Raw genomic sequence first — 16,549 nt, 5'->3', positions numbered from 1 at the left:
TGGAGTATTAATTTCAGGATCATACCAGTAACTCTGTTTTATTATATTATGTAATAAAACTATAAATTCTACTCAACAAATCTGTAGTTAAAAAGTAGATCTCAGTTTTGGGGATGCAAATGAAGGGCGAGAGGGGAAATGATAGGGAAGGAACCTGAGTTTGAGTCATAGATCCAATCAAGCCTGCCGCCATGGCCACCCATGTTCTTCAAGTTCTATGAGCCAATTTTTTTTTTTTTTTTTGCTTTAGGCAGTTTGAATTGTGCTTCTAATACTACAACTAAGAGTCATGACTAATATATCCTTCCTCTAGATTATTCTCCACTTAACACGAAGGCTGTCCCATAGCCAAAGACACATGTGCTTTTGCTGCATTAAAAAAGTTGGTCAGTGAACTCACCGTGCACACCAAGGAGCGCTTGTTTCCCTAGGAGGGATCAGGCAGGAATGGATTTAGAAAACTAAGAACAAAGGAGATGGGAACCCCATAGAGAGGAAGGAGGGGCTGGGTCTAGCAAGAGCAGCACACTTCTAATCTGGAGAGTAAGCAGCCCAGTGCCTTCTTGAGAAACCAGGTAAAAGGGGTTTATTTGTTCAGCCTTGTGGAGAGCAAGGATGGGACACTGGCTGAGACATTTTATTAATGAACAAGATAGTGTGTTTGGAGGTAGAGGAGGGGAGTCCAGAAGTGAAGGGACCCCATTCCAGAAGTCATAGCTGCAGGAATCTGTTTCCTCATAAGCACTGATTGTGGGGGGCCAGGCTGCTCCCATGCTCCGCAACGGAGGGCTAAGGGGTGGACGTCTGTTTTCTCAGCCCTTCTTAGTGTTTTTATCCTAGGACTGAACTTAATTTGAGGGTCACAGGCTTTTCTTGTGCAACAGGGTTCTGTTTGTAATTTTTATTCATGAACAGAAGCTACATCCCAGGACGGCAGAGGCAAGGATGCTCAATAACCTGCCTTGTCTGTCATCTGGGAAGAGGTGGAAACAGGATTTGATCCTAGGTGTTCTACTGACCAGCCCACAAACCCTGAGTGCTAAAGTTGAGACTTGAAATTCATTACAAGAAAATTAATTTGTAAGCTGTAAGGTGCCCTGTTATGGACTGTTTGTTGTCCCCCCAAAATTCATGTCGAAGTCCTCCCCGACACTGTGACTCTGTGGAGATGGAACCTCTAGGGAAGTAATTAAGGTTAACAAAGGTCACGAGAGTAGGGCCCTTGTAAGACGAAGACACCAGAGAGCTCATTCATTCGTGCTTTCTCTCCATGCGCACGCACTAAGGGAAGGCCATGTGAGGACACAGTGAGAAGGTAGCTGGCTGTAAGCCAGGAAGAGAGAGAGCTCTCACCAGAAAATGAATTTGCTGGAACCTCGATCTTGGACTTCTAGACTCCAGAACTGTGAGAAAATAAATTTTTGATGTTTGAGCCACTCAGTCTCTGATATTTCATTATGGCAGCTGGAATAGCCTAAGACATGTGCCCTGAAATGACTTCAGTGATGAAAATGAGCAGATAACCTAGATGAAAATTAAAAAATTATGATCCGTTCACCAGAATACATTATTGCTACTGCTACCAGGCTATTGCTACCTTCTTGTTTGCTCCCAGATGAGGTTCAACACAGCCATTTAACCTGCATATTACTGACGTGGTTACAAAAAGAGGAGAACTCGAAGGTCATCCAGGCTTCAGGATCCTGCAGTCTGAGATTTGCTCTGCTCTACATATCCCAAAACGAGGGCCACACACACAGCAGAATTCAGTATCAAAGTCAAAAAGTTTTCCTTGAAAATAGATTTAATCGTATTCAAATTAGAAATGTTCTGCATCTCTCTCCAAAACCACATCCAAAGTTCTCTTGATACATGAAAAATTTTCTGGGGAAAATGTTTGAATATAGTAAAAGAAACCTCCATATTTCTTCAGTGTTGATCTATCAAAAGGTACATAATCAAAAAATTTCAACCTCTGAGCCATCCACGAGGTGTCTGGATCATTCACTCTGGAGGAAAAGGCGGGGCGAGGGGATCACAGTCACGGCTAGGATTTAAAGTGTGAAAAAGTTCTTCTCTGCCTTGTCAGTTAACATTGGGACGGTATGCAGAGGCAAAGGACTCTCCAAGGGAAAGGTTTCATTGAGCAGAGGGTAACAGAGGAACCCAAAATCGGGCAGGAGACATTTGTGTTCAGCTGAACAGTAGAGGCTAAGAGTGAAAAATCAACATATTCTGTGATCAGTAACTGTAAAGGGCTCAGCTCTCCCTTCCTGGCACAACTGACAATCCCACCATTCTAAGCTTCCAAATTCTAGAAAAAGATAAAAAGATTAACAAAAATAGAGCATGTAGAAACTGCTGATTTTGTGTGCAGAGGATCGGCACCGGAACCTTAGGGCGCCCTGGGCAGGAAGCGCCCCTGCGTGGAGGGGAGGGGAGGGGAGGGGAGGGGAGGGGAGGGGAGGAGAGGCTGGGGTGGAGAGACTGCCACGCCAGGGCCCGCGGGCTGCAGGCACTGCGCTTCCTCCCCGCTGCAGCCAGGATGCCCATCTCCGAGGAAACCAGGGCCTACTTGGCCATCTTGCGAATCATGTAGTTGAGGATGCCCCCGTTGTGGAAATAAGTGAGCTCCACGTCGGTATCAAACCTCATGACAGCCTGGAAGGTCTTGCCGGTATGCAGCTGGGAGGACGAAGAAGCAGAGAAGAATCGCTGAGGTAGGAGGCGAGCCAGCCCTTTCCAGAGGCATCCTGCCCGGCCTGCCCTCAGGCTGCCCCTCCAAGTGTGGTCCACACCCCGGCAGTGCCGGGAACAGGCGCACGCTGGCCCCAGCCCAGACCTGCTGAGCAGTAAGTTGCATTTTATTTAACAAGATCCCCAGTGTACTGATCTACACGGTAAAGCAAGCACTGCAGAGAATAAGTGATGGAAGTGAGAGACACCTGAGAATTAGAAATAGCCTCTCAGGGCAGTAGCTAGTAGTGACGTTTGGGATATTTTCTAAACTTCCTCCAGGGACTGCCCGAGGATGCAAGTGTCGGCAGTCAGCAGACGTTTCGTTAAGGTTGTCCCTTAGGCACTGGCCCAGCTGCTCACCCTGGGACACAGCTCAGCAGCTTAGTCTGCCTGGGCAGCTAGGTCACCCTGGGACCTTGGTGCTGGTTTTTCACCCTTACCTCATCCAGGGCACTGTCGTTTTCACCTTTGGGCTAATCAAAGTCGGCCGCCTGGGGTGAGGCTCAGGGATGGGGTGAGTGTGTCTGTTCACAGGTTTATAATAAAAAGGTGTTTTTAAGGTAATGTGACAATGCCCTATCCCTGAGCTTTCATCACTGCTCTCTGGGCTGAGAGTGGGAGGAACAGGAGACAGTGGGGCTGGCGGGTTTGGGAGGAAAGATGGAACTGATAACTCTATGAGTAAACAGAATAAATAATAAACCGACATAGTGTGGCATCACTGTGCTGGCAGGTCAGAAAGGTGCTAGTAGAACTCCTAAGTCTAAAGCACGTCTACTGAGGGATTTTTTTTTCCTTCCAAATCCCACTGATTTCCTTCTAACAAGATTGATGAGGAACACAGGGCCTTTGAGCTGGGCCTGGCATGGAAAGGCGCCGACTTACCTTGACCTGGACTTTCATTCGTGGTTTGAGGGTTTCTGGAATGCTGATAGTGTATCGTTCCCGCCCTGTGAGTCCTAGGGTGTCTGCATTCTCCCCGGGGAGATACTCGAGGGGGATCACCCCCATCCCGACCAAGTTACTTCGGTGAATACGCTCGTAACTCTCAGCCAGGACAGCTCTGATTCCCTGATGAGCCAACAGAGTAGTTTGGACAGTTTTTCTTTAGTTACACAGACACTTTACAAAGGCTTCTTAAGTCAAAACTCTTCTAACACCTAAATTCTTCATAAGTACCAATTAATCGTTTACGTAAAATGTTGCCCCCTAGTTATAAATAACACAGTAGCCAGGCTTAACTGATTGCCTGCACTATGTAGGCAGCATGTAGGCACTGAAATGAACTCTCCTCCCACCCTCCCCCAACCCTCGATGTAGACGCTATTATTGTGCCCCTGTACCCTAGTAGTCAGTGGTTTATCCAATATCTGAACCCATGCAGTCTAACCACACACTTAGCCACTTTGTGATACATTTCTCAGCAAACTTCCACTGTATCTGGAAACCTCAGCACAAAGAAACATAAAGAAAATTCATTTTTCCCCTTGAATTTTGCTACTATTGTAGGTGCATCAGCAGACACCGAAGATTTAATAAAAACACAACTTTCAGAACATACTACAGAGAAAGTAAATGATTACCTACTGTGTGCTGCTTTTATACTTCCTGTTTCAGGGATCAAATTACGTTGAATATAATCTTGATATAAAGCTTCCTATAAAGTACATTTTACTGGTAATCTATAACTGGCAATGTACAGCAATGATCAATAAACCAGGATACTTGATTAACTAAAATACCCCATCCTCAAATATTAGTTAACTGTAATATAATAGTAAGATACCCCTAAAAGGTCTCAATATCTAGAGTACACTTTTAAGATCCCCTGAATCAGGGTTACTCAGGAAGCTTGTTAAAAATGTAGATTCTTGAGTCACAGATGTAGAAAACAAACTTATGGTTACCAAGGGGGAAGGGGGGGGATAAACTGGGAGACTGGGATTGACATATACACACTACTATATATAAAATAGATAACTAATAAGAACCTACTGTATAGCACAGGGAACTCGACTCAATACTCTGTAATGACCTACATGGGAACAGAATCTTAAAAAGAGTTATACGTATGTATATGTATAACTGATTAATTTTGCTGTACAGCCGAAACTGACACAACATTGTAAATCTACTATATTCCAATAAAAATTAATTTAAAAAAATGTAGATTCACGGGTACTACCCCAGGTCTACTGTATCAGAATCTCTAACAGGGAGCATGGGTGGGAGAAGATAGTGATTCTTTTAAGTTAGGAGAACCATGGCTATAGAGCAGCAGTTCTCAAACTGTGCTGAATATTAGAATCACTGGGGAGACTTTTAAAATCCCGATGTCCTGGCCTTTCCCCTTACCAATTAAACCAGAATCTCTGGGAATGAGATCCAGGCACAGGTGTTTTTTTTAAAATCCCAAGGTGTTTCCAAATTTAAAAGCACATTTATAGAGGAAGGGCAGATTCTTTAGGACAGTAGATATTTTGTATGGATTTATGTATATATGTACTGTATACTTATTTTGGGGGAAGTGGCAATCTTTGTAAACACAGGTCATTCACGTCTCAAGCTCTGTGTAAAGGGCCATGCAGCACTGCAGATCACAGCTGCCTGTCCCTTTCTGCATGAGGACAGCCCGGGGTTGCCTAGTGGCTGAGGCTGGACAGCTACAGAATGAAGTGTGTACGGCTGTCTGGGCAGACGGAACTCAGAGCAGTTCTGTAGAGAAGTCTAGACGCGTATGGTCAGGCCCCTCAAGATGGCTGTTCTCTTGCTCTTTGTACATCCCCTGCTCGACCAGTCCCTGCTTCACCTCCGCCCTACTCACATGAATGTGCTTGCCCCCTGCCCCTTAGGCCAGAACGGCCCCACCTGCTAGTTTATTAAAGGAAAACATCTGCCCTAGTGGTGGTGGTTAACCTGAGGGGCTGTGAGGGACAGGCCCGGCTGCTGGTTTCCCTGGTAACTGATGAGCCAACCTGACATCAATCCCCCCTATAAATGGTAGCCTCCCCGCCCACGGGAGGGAAGACTGCTGCTGTGTCCTGCTTGCTGTTTGCTGCATACCGTGGGGTGTCGCCCCAGGACCTTGCTTCAGATGTGTAAGAGCCCCCCCCCCCCATTAAACCACTGATGTCTCTGTCGCTGTATCCGGGCTCTTTCTTTGGTCTCGTGGCTGGTGCAGCCCAACGAGCCTCTAGAGCCCCTCGGTGCCAGGTCTCTTCTTATTCCCCAGATCTCACTGTCCCCACCTGACTGCCCCCTGCAGCGCCCAGCTCCCTTCCTAAAATCCTTTCTTCTGTAATTTCTTAGGTTCTTTTCAGCAGTTTCTAGAAAAGGCAGGCCTTTGACAAATTACCAACTAATAAGAACATCTCCCCCCAACCCACTGCAAACTGATTGCCTAAAAAAAAAAAAATAGGTATGATGTTCAAAGACATTTTTCAGAAGCCTGGGCGTCTGGAGGGCTGCCTGCCAGACAGCCATTTTTTTTTTTTACTGTACTTGTGGATATCAACTTATTTAGCATCTGCCAAGTGCATTGATTTGCTCGGGCCATCGTTATTTAAATTGATACAGCTAAGCTATTCTACCCTATCCTGAGGATTAAAGTCAGTCACCAGGAGTGTGCCCTGCTTTCAGGGCAAGCAAATGCTCGAGAGGTAAAAGCTCCTGCGTGGCCCCTCCCACAGGGACACCTGACGCAGGTCAAGCCCTGAAATGGCTGAAGGTTCTAAAGAGCTGACTGTCTACATACAGAGAGGGCTTCCTTTTCTATTGAGCCTGTATGCAGACTTTTCACAGGCAGTGATAAGCAACTGTAAAAAGTGCATTCCCCGAGCTTATCCAAAGCTCAGACTCCTTACTTTTTCCCTTCTGTGAACCTGACGATACAGTAGCAGTAGCTTATTCCTCACATTCACCTGGGACAAGAGCCTTGAATAAACTTCAGGTGTTAACCTCTGAGAACGTTATGAAAACCATGAAACTTTCCCCATTAAAAAAAAAAAAAAGACACATACTACACACTTCTGGATGGATAAACTTCAGGACCCTCCCCCCAAATGTTCTGTAGACACCCCCAAAGATCCACAGCTCCCAGGATAGCAATGTTTGATCTAAGGGAACCCGGTGAACTCTAGATTACCCTTCACTCAGTGAAGTAAATCCCGATCTACCAAGAAGTGGGAGATGAATAAACATTCCATGCTTTCCCAAGCTTGCTTTGCTCTTCTACAACATCTTGGAAAGTAAAGCAAAGCATTTTATTTCTGGCCTCCCTCCCAGCTTCCCTTCCAGTTCAGAGGGGCAGCTGCCTGCTGGGATGTCTCTGCATCCTACTCACCAGTAGGAAAGGGCCCTTGGCCGCCCAGTCTCGGGAGCTGCCTGAGCCGTACTCTTTGCCGGCCAGAACTATTAGGGGAAGGCCCGCCTGCTGGTACCGCTCAGAGGCATCGAACACATCAAGCTGAGGAAGAGAAGAGGAAGGTTTTACCGACACAGTAAAGGCACAGAGTGTGGACACAGGGCAGTGAGTCCTGGTGGGACATGCAGGGGCAGAAGTGTCTGTAGTCGGCCAAGCCAACGTAAAGTCGATGGAACACTCAACCAGTCAGTTGCCTGGTCTACAAATTTCCAGTTAACTCCATCTACGTACCTTTATCAAATTGAATTTTATACTCTTAAGTGAAATGCCTAATTGTCCTAGTTTTAGAAAAACATTCAAATCCTAAGGCATCAGGGGAAAAAAAGGAAATTAGATCAGTTTTTTTTTTTTTTTAAACTCTTCCATTGATTAAAATATTTTAAAGCTAAAGCAGAGAATCCCACCTAAACCTGGGTTTTGACTGAGTACCAGAAACTCAGTGATGGCTAGTTGTCAAGGGTAGCCAAACAGAAAGAAGGTCATGTGTTCGGAAATTACATAAAATGCAAACTCTTATTTGTCACCCTTCTACATGGAGGTCAAGGTAGAGACAGTAGAAACACTGATGGAAGCACCAATCAATAAAGGACAGGAAAGGATTAACGGATCTTTTAGTTTATATGAGAAACATCTTACACAAATAGATTCATTTGTTTCTCACAGGAACTCTGAATATTCTGCTGAGCTGAGACTTCACAAAGAGATGATATCATTGCTGGTGAGTAATAAAACATTGTTTTCTCCTGGCTACTTAAGTCAGAAAATAAGATCTGTCCGAAAGAAGGAGTATTTGATTTGAAAGGAGCTCTAGAAAGGTGTCTAATCAAATTATCAAGTAGGCTTTCACACATTACTATTGCGGTGAAAGGATGGAGATTGTGGTTGATGTCACATGGCATCGCCTAAATCTGGGTAGGATTCTGTATGTCTTCAGCTGGATAGAGCTCATGAATATAGAAACTGTTAAACAAAAAAACAAAAACAAAAACAACCAGTGAAAGCCTGCCCTAACCAAATAGCCTGGATCCTTTCAAAGACCAGAAAGAAACAACCTACCTGATATTTTCAGAGATATCTATTAGTAGCTTTGTATATTAAGACTGTGGGAGTGTGTGTTTTTTAAAGTGCTTTCAAAACTACCACAAAGCTGACAATCCCATGGCCAAGCAGGTCTTGGAACCCAAGATGAGTGGGAATAAGCAGGTCTAGAATTTCCAGCTCCTGGCTTTTCTCATACATGAGCCAAACTGAGAGTAGCAAGCAGCTTATAAAGCATCAGCTCCTGTACTCTCCCGCTCTTATGAAGAAAACATAAAATTTAGTGGTTTCTTCTGTTATTGTGCCTCTGTATCCCTAAGTATTATATTTAATCGGCCAGTTCTTCATTTCTCCTTTTTTATTATTAATTTCCTACTTTGATGATTTAGTTCTTTTAACCACTGCGCTCCTTCCCCTCCCCCACCCCCTACCCTCCGCGGCCTTCTAATATCATTGTCATACGTTTTGATTATGTAAATGCCATTTATAGCTGAGCCACATAATATACTCTGATTTCCTTTTCTTGGTGATTAAAAAAATTTTTTTCCACTGGAATAAAATTTTTGCGTGTGTGCTCACCTGTTTCTGTGTCCCTACCCGTTAATTAATCCCCAAATGCAGTGCCTAAAGTATCAATACAAGTCTTCTCTAAAGACATTCAAATCTATCAGGCAATCTAATTTAAAAATCTTTTTCATGGGGTGTCACTCCTGGAGCCCAGCGTTCCTGTGTGGACTGATGGCTCTCCTGTGTGGACTGATGCACTGAGGACATGGTGCATTCCTGTTCTTTCCCCAACATCCTGTCGATTCCCTGTATTTCTTTTTCCTGGATCCTACATCTTCCTCTTTTTTTGGTTTATTCCCTCGTTTTGGTGTAATACATTTACTAAGTAGCTTCTTGAGACTGGGACCAAGGGTATTTTTAAAGCTTTTGAATATCTGACTGTGTTATTACTTTAATCTCACTTGGCTGGAAGTATGAGGGACACAGATTTTAGGGTCCCAATAACTTTCCTCAGTCTGTTTCTTGGGTTGCTTTGAGCGCGTCTGATCCCCAGGACAATGCACATAAGCTGTTTTTCCCTCTCTGAAGTTTCTAGATCTCCTTACCTCTGCTGTTCATGCCGCGCGGCTTGTGGGATCTTAGTTCCCCAACCAGGGATCGAGCCCAGGCCCTCAAGCAGTGAAATCGCGGAGTCCTAACCACAGGACCGCCAGGGAATTCCCAACTTTGCTGTCTTAATTTCACAATGATGTCACTTGGAGTGGGTCTTCTTTAATCATGTGGCTGGGCACTCAGTGGACCTTTCAATCTGGAATCTCAGATTTTGCAGTTGAGGAATTTTCTTGTGTTAATTCTCTAATAATTTCCTCTCAGATCTTGTCTGTTCTTTTTAGCATCTCTATTCAGTCAGATGTTGGCCCTCCTCAGTTCAGTCTTTAATTTTCTTATATTTTCTAATTTCCCCTTTGTCTTTCTATATTCTGAAAGATACTCTCAACTAATCAACTATTCCTGTGAAATTTTAGGGGCTTTTTTTTTTTAAGGAGCTCTTTCTTGTCTTCTGATTACTTTACAGCAACAGAAAATCATCTCTTATCACTCTGAGGAGACAATTGTTTTCCTTAGTTTTCTTCTACTCTTTGCATTATCTGTTGTCCTTTATATTCCTCTGTTCTTTGTCTAGGTCTGTCTTCCAAGTTCAAGGCCTGACTCAAATGTCTCTTCATCTCTCATTCTGTCTCCTTATTTACGCTGAGGCACTAAGCAACCGACTAGGAGTTCTGTGCTACGGCAGGGCTGTAAATGAGGGAGATTCACTGTGACAGTCAGTACCCTGGAGGCCTCCAAAGTCTGTAACTGCAAGTCCTTCCCCTTCATCTCTTGGGGATTTTACCATTGATTTGTATCTTTTTCACTTAATAGTTTATCATCCCTGGTATTCACTGAACAGATATATCCTGGGCACTGACTCTGTGCTGGATCCTGGTGATCAGAGTATCTATGATGAATTTGCTTTACAAACATAGAACCAGTTACAAGTGAGGCAGTGTGTTTGGTGGTAAAGAGCGTTGACTTCGGACAGAGCCTGACTCCGTGGGTTTTAATCTCAGCTCCTCAGACTTGTGACCTTAGGGAGTTACATGAGCTCTCTAGGCTCCACTTGCCAACTTAAAACAAGGAGAATTATGGTACCTTCCTCAAAGGGTTGTTATGAGGATTGAACAAGTCAGTATATGCAAAGAGCTTAGAACAGCACCTGGGATGGAGTAAGTTCCACAGACGTATTAGCCATTATCATTTTAAAATAATTTGTGAGGGTTATTTCTTAAGTAGCTTAACCAGTTTTCATGCGGTTTCACAGCATTCACTGGGAAGGGAAGTGACCCTGAAGACCTGCTGCTGTGCCAGATGTTGTGCTAGGTGTTTTACGAGTCATTCCATTCAAGGTTAAGCCTCAGAGCCTTAAAAAGTAGATATTATTTCTACTTCTCAAGTAAGAAAAATGAGGCTCAGAGAGGGAGATAACTTGCTGAGGGCTCCACAGCTGATATGAGGTGGAGCTGGGACTTGAACCCAGGCTTGTCTGACTTAAAGGGCAGGCTTCCCCACCTCTCGTATGCCTGCCATCTGTAAACAGACAATTCCAGCTGTAATACGCCAACTCCAAATGGTTCCTGTTAGGACCCAAGCAGGCCTGCAGAATCCTCTACATTCCTTCTTTTCCTAGTGATATGGTAAATTAATTAAATGCTATTAAAGTTATATTGGGTTGGCCAAAAAGTTCATTCGGGTTTTTCCATACGAGGCTACCGAAAACCCAAGCGAACTTTTTGGCCAACCCAATACAATAGCACTTCTTAATAAATATCCTCCACCTTAACCTGGAATTTCCCCTTCAAGTACTCTGAACTGACGAAATTTCACTCAGAGGTTTTTAAGCTCAACTCCTAGGAAACTAGACTTAGTTAAAGCATGAAGCAGAATCTCTAAGCAGGAAAAGGTTTCCCAGTTTAAAGGGCCTCTCCATCAGGGATGAACTCTATATACATGGACACCTGGCAAGAGGGACTGTACAAAGCAAGAGGTAGGATGAGCCGTGAAATAAAAATAAGACCAAAAGGAAAGTGATGGTGCAAACATCCAACCACCCAGAGCCTGAGAAACTCTGGCTTCTTAATGAAGTAGAAGACACAATACTCACAATTTCGCCAGTAGGCAGATACATAGTCTGTGGTGCCTGCTTGTTCAAGAATTTGTTTAATAAGCGGATATTGGCAAATGTCCCCCGTGCCATGATGGCGTCATTACCTCGGCGGGAGCCGTAGGAGTTGAATTCTCGTGGAGTCAAGCTGATAACGAAAGCAGGAGAGGAGCTGGTTTAGTGAACTGAGAGAAGATTACACTTGGCTTACCCCAAGAAAAGAGAAAACCCACAAACCTAGGTGTTTCTCTAAGCCTGCTAAGTTTTTTTTTTTTTTTTTTTTTTGGCTGCATTGGGTCTTCATTGCTGGGTGCGGGCTTTTCTCTAGTTAGGCGAGCGGGGTCTACTCTTCGTTGCGGTGCGCGGGCTTCTCACTGCGGTGGGTTCTCTTGTTGCGGAGCACGGACTCTAGGCACGCGGGCTTCAGTAGTTGTGGCACATAGGCTTCAGTAGTTGTGGCTCGCGGGCTCTAGAGCACAGGCTCAGTAATTGTGGTGCACGGGCTTAGTTGCTCCGCGGCATGTGGGATCTTCCTGGACCAGGGCTCGAACCCGGTGCCCTGCATTGGCAGGCGGATTCTTAACCACTGTACCACCAGGGAAACCCTAAGTCTGCTAAGTATTATTCTCCAAGGCAGAAAAGCTGTTCCCATAGCTTCAACTGAGGGCAGAGTGAGAGGTGGCAGGTGGGATGGTGAATCAGTATGCTCCCAGCAGCAACCTACAGTCTTATAAATCTGAGTAGAGCAATCGGGAGGGACTTTAATAAGAGTATTTATTTTATTGATTCAGTAGGGTAGCCTATAAAGCTTCACAAAAGGTAAAATACTAAAAATGGGTAAAAAAACAAAGGAAGCAAAGGGAATACTCAGGGTAGGCCAGTCAGGTGGAGCCAAGAATGGGGACACATAAAATACATTCTATAAACTAAACAGAACTAGGTTCAAATTTGTCCCCGAGTTACCAGGAGCTCAATGCAATGAAAACACACATAACTGGCGACATGACTTAGAATTTTCATAAGATCAAAATCAGGGCAGTGCCTAAGAGGCAGACAGGAATAGCTATCGGTGGTCCTAAAATCAAAGAAGAATCTTGTCTGTGGGTCCCAATGAAAGGACACTTTGCAAAGTGAGTAACAACATCTTAAAATGAACATGGTGACCAGTTCACTGGGCTGTTTCTTATAATGCTAGGAAGTGTGTGTGTTAATGATTTATTAGTTAGATCTAATTTAAAGATTGAGAGTCTATGAATGGGCTTCAGGAGTATGTGAGTGTGTCTATGAACCCTTGAAATTATGTCCGAAGTGTGGATGTGCATTTTTATGGGAAGGTATATCTCCTTTCACTCAATTCTCTAGAGTATCAATAATCACCAATCTAAAAAGGTGTTGGTCACTGCTCATTTTCTAGTTTCTTCCTCCAGCCTCAATCTTGTGTTTCTCTAGTTTCTCTCTTTGTTCTTAGAAGCCTTTTCTCCCATTCATTCACTCAACAACTTTTTATTGAGCACCAACTATGTGCCAGGAGCTGTTCTGGGTGAACAATGAACAAAACCAATTAAGATCTCTGCCTTTGCAGGGCTTACATTCTAGAAGCTGGAGACAAAGAAATTTTTTTAAAGAGCATCCTACGCAAGTGTTACTAGATTGTGGTTAATACCTTAGAAAAAAGAAAAGGTAGACCAGGGCAAGGAGAACAGGAGTATGGTGGGAGTGAACTCATGGAGGAAGACTTGAACTTGGCGAGAGAGTTAGCTAAGAGGGTATCTTGGGGAAGGGCATCCAAGAGGAAAAAACAGCCAGCTCAACCAAAGGCTCTCAGGCAGAAGGGTACTTGGCCTTGCTTGGAACATTCAACGAACAAGGTGGTGGGCAGTGTGTCCCGAGCAGTGTGGGTGAGTGGAAAAGCAGGGACTCACTGACGCATCTTGAATATCACCTGCCCTTTTCTACTTGCTGATGGACTTGTGTCTTCCACTCAAAGCAGAATCATATCCCTTTAAAATCTCACAATATGTATCTGTGTATAGGCAGTTCCCATACATTTTAAAAAGTAGTTGCCCTGCGTTAAAGAAAAATCTTGACACAGACCACTGTGCATCACCTCCTCTAGATGTGGGCTATCTTCTTAAACTTACAACACTCACATTTCTGGGGAATATGAAATATTCTTGGTCTGAATGAATAGACTGTCCTATAGGGTGCACTAGGAGAAGGCAGAGATGAGTGAGCAGGATAGAAAGGGAAATTCATGAAGAAAATGGATTAGCCACCAGGCAAGTGAGATGAGGGGCAAGGCAGTTGTGCTCTCCCACTGGGAAAAAAAAAGGTGTTGAATTTTGTTCCTCAAATTGGCTCTGGGCCCCATCCCTGAAGAAGCTGATTCAGGAGGTGGGGACGGGAATCAGGAACTTCTATCTCCCCAGATGACTCTCATGGAAAGTCCCATTTGGGACCGACATTGATTGATAGTGGTATATTAAATAACAGTGGATAATACTGGTGTAATGCCTGTTAAAATCGGTATGTGACTGAAGGATTGCTGAATGGATGCGTAAACTGCAAATCCTTGAAGTGGATCTCTGTAAAGAATATGTCTCTCAACCAGGAAATATCAATGCATTTCCAGTTCTATCCCTGTCCAGTGCTTCAAGGGTAACCAGGCTCTGCCACAGGTGGAGAGCAGAGCCTTGTACTTTAACAATCAGCCAAGCTGGGGGGTAGGGATGACAGCTGAGTCTAATGAGTACACCTGCTCAAAAAGAAGGCCCTCATCCCTGCTGAGGTTCACGTGCTGATGGATTCTCCCAGGGAAGCTTCGAAGCAGCAAACAGAAAGAGCAATTGGTTTTCAAGCCCCAGGGTTCAGTGAAAAACCAAAGTCTGACTCCAAGGAGACCTCATGAAAAGAGCACTACTGGCCTCACTCTCTCCATTTCTGCCTTCAGGCCTTCCTCCCCTTATTCATTACTTACCCTCTGTTAGTTAAGTAGCGAGCAGCAGGGCTATTTCTTGCAATATTTCCAGCCGGAGAGATGTGGTCCGTTGTTACTGAATCTCCCAAATTTAACAGCACGTAGGCATCCACTATAGATTTAGGGGGCTGAGGATGCAAAGTCTACCAAAGAACACAGTAAGTCAGTGTTTGCCCAGGTTTTCTCCAACATGTCACCAGGGGAACCCCAACAGTAGCGGTCCATGGACCTGAACCAGATGACAGCCCTATATCAGCACATAGAAAATTCTAGTTTTATTGGTTTCATCAAGGGTGTTTAGAAAAGTGAGGTGAATTTATGCAAAATATTCCTATCTCACTCTTAAAGGGAGGTGAAGTATTGGCACTATCCCCTCAAAAGCAACAGGGATGCTGCTGCAAATGACATTCTCTTTCTCCACATCCAGAGAAGGCCTCAGATGCTGAGGACAGCAGGAGTCCTCCCCGTCCCACCCAGGGCAGTGCAGACTCCTTGATCATCAGTTTCAGAGAAGATTTCCCTTGTCTTTATGGGTATAAGGTTTGAATATGGCAGGTCCCAGGGGATGTTCTCCTGGACAGTCCCTCAGACTTTACTGAGTCTTTGTCCAGGCGGTACTTGATCACCAGGGGGTCTCTACACAGCCACACAGAAGCCTTGGACAGAGAAGCTGTAGGCCCACTCCAGCCAAGTAACTCAGCTTCCCCAAACTCTCCCCAGTATTATCTGCTCAGGTTTGTAAAGGTTTTAATGAAATGGGTAGTCAAAGCAGGGGTACTGGGTAGTCAAGTAGATTTTACAAGGCAAGAAACTTTTTGAAGAACTCATTTTGTTAAACAATAAAAAGTCCTACCAGGTCTTCAAAGAATGGTGGTGACTTGATGTATGTAGATTTGGGATTCCAGTAATATAGCTCATCTGACGGGGCTGCTAAGGCATTCCAGCTCTCATTCACAGTCTTGGGAAAAAAAGAAAAAAAGGAAAGGCAGATGTAATCACAGCCCATCCTAAGGAAAATTTAACATGCAAACACAAACATATATTCAAGCTAAGAGCACAGGAAAATCCATTCTTATTCTAAATGGTCACACAACAGAGTTCCTCTATACTAAGACAACACCGTGCTAAGTAATTTAAAAATACATGTGCTCTGTGATAGGCAGCCTCTGGAATGGCCCCCACAGACCTGCCTTCTAGGATTCATACCCCTAAGTGATCCCCTCCTGCTGAGTAAGGGCTGAGCCTAGTGACTCACCTCCAGGATTAGGTTATCAAGAGACTCTGCCTTCTGTCACTTTCACCCTCTTACCCTCTCTTGCTTGCTTGCTTACTTGCTCTGATGGAGGCCAGCTACCATTCTGTGAAGAGACCCACTAGTCAGGCACTGAGGGCAGCCTCTAGCTGACAGTCAGTGAGGAGCTGAGGCCTTCACCCACAGCATGTGAGGTCCTTTATCCTGCCAACAACCACATGAGTGGTCTTAGAAATGGATCCTCCCCCAGTTGAGTCTTCAGGTGAGACTGCAGCCCCAGATGACACCTTGACTGGGGCCTTGTGAAGGCACACACACCCTGTTAAGCCACACCTCCATTTCTGACCCACGGAAACTGTGAGATAAAAAAAAATGCTTGCTGTTTTAACTCACTAAGTTTGGGGATAATTTGTTGCAGAGCAATAGATAACTAATACATATACTTATAAATATAATTTATGAAATAATAATCCAGATTGTACCCCAGGGGAAATTATGTATGCTCTGAAGATTCTGGGAAGTAGACCTCCAGGTCATAAGGACATTAGCTAGTAAAAGACAGCTGCTATGCATTCAAATGGGCTTGAATTAGCTCTACATGTCCATTGACTCAGCCTTTGGAGAAATACATTTAACCCAATATCTACCAGACTCCCTTGTACCATTTCCAAATGAGCAGCTTGTGGGATTCACAGTGCATGAATATGACCCCCGTGTGACTCTGCTCCCCAGTCTGCCCTCTTGTTTCAAACCACCAGGCCCAGGCTGAAGCCCTTGGGTCAGCCTATCAGAGACTAGGGAAAGGGGTAACATTCAAAGGGCTCAGAAAATGACGCTGAGCCCCATACATTTTCCCTGTATTTGTAAAGTGCACAGCAAGCTTTTTTTTTTTATTTTGGTAGTTTGTTAGGG

General features: G+C 44.4%; 1 protein-coding gene across 1 annotated transcript in view; it reads right to left on the bottom strand.

The window, feature by feature from the left end:
• Positions 1 to 1,786: 1,786 nt before the first annotated feature.
• The window catches only part of ACO1 (aconitase 1), a 58,790-nt gene continuing 44,027 nt past the window's right edge, over positions 1,787 to 16,549 (bottom strand). The window contains exons 16-21 of the mRNA XM_061200484.1: positions 15,239 to 15,343; positions 14,386 to 14,528; positions 11,409 to 11,556; positions 7,082 to 7,204; positions 3,625 to 3,810; positions 1,787 to 2,685 (exon numbers count right to left, since the gene is read on the bottom strand). Of these exons, the coding sequence (XP_061056467.1) occupies positions 2,572 to 2,685; positions 3,625 to 3,810; positions 7,082 to 7,204; positions 11,409 to 11,556; positions 14,386 to 14,528; positions 15,239 to 15,343 (819 nt within the window). The 3' untranslated portion in view covers positions 1,787 to 2,571. The remainder of the gene's footprint in view (positions 2,686 to 3,624; positions 3,811 to 7,081; positions 7,205 to 11,408; positions 11,557 to 14,385; positions 14,529 to 15,238; positions 15,344 to 16,549) is intronic.

Source organism: Eubalaena glacialis, chromosome 9 (genome assembly GCF_028564815.1).
Source record: "Eubalaena glacialis isolate mEubGla1 chromosome 9, mEubGla1.1.hap2.+ XY, whole genome shotgun sequence".
Taxonomy (NCBI): Eukaryota; Metazoa; Chordata; class Mammalia; order Artiodactyla; family Balaenidae; genus Eubalaena; species Eubalaena glacialis.
The sequence above is the reverse complement of the archived record's forward strand: the minus strand, read 5'-3'. Positions and strand labels throughout refer to the sequence as shown.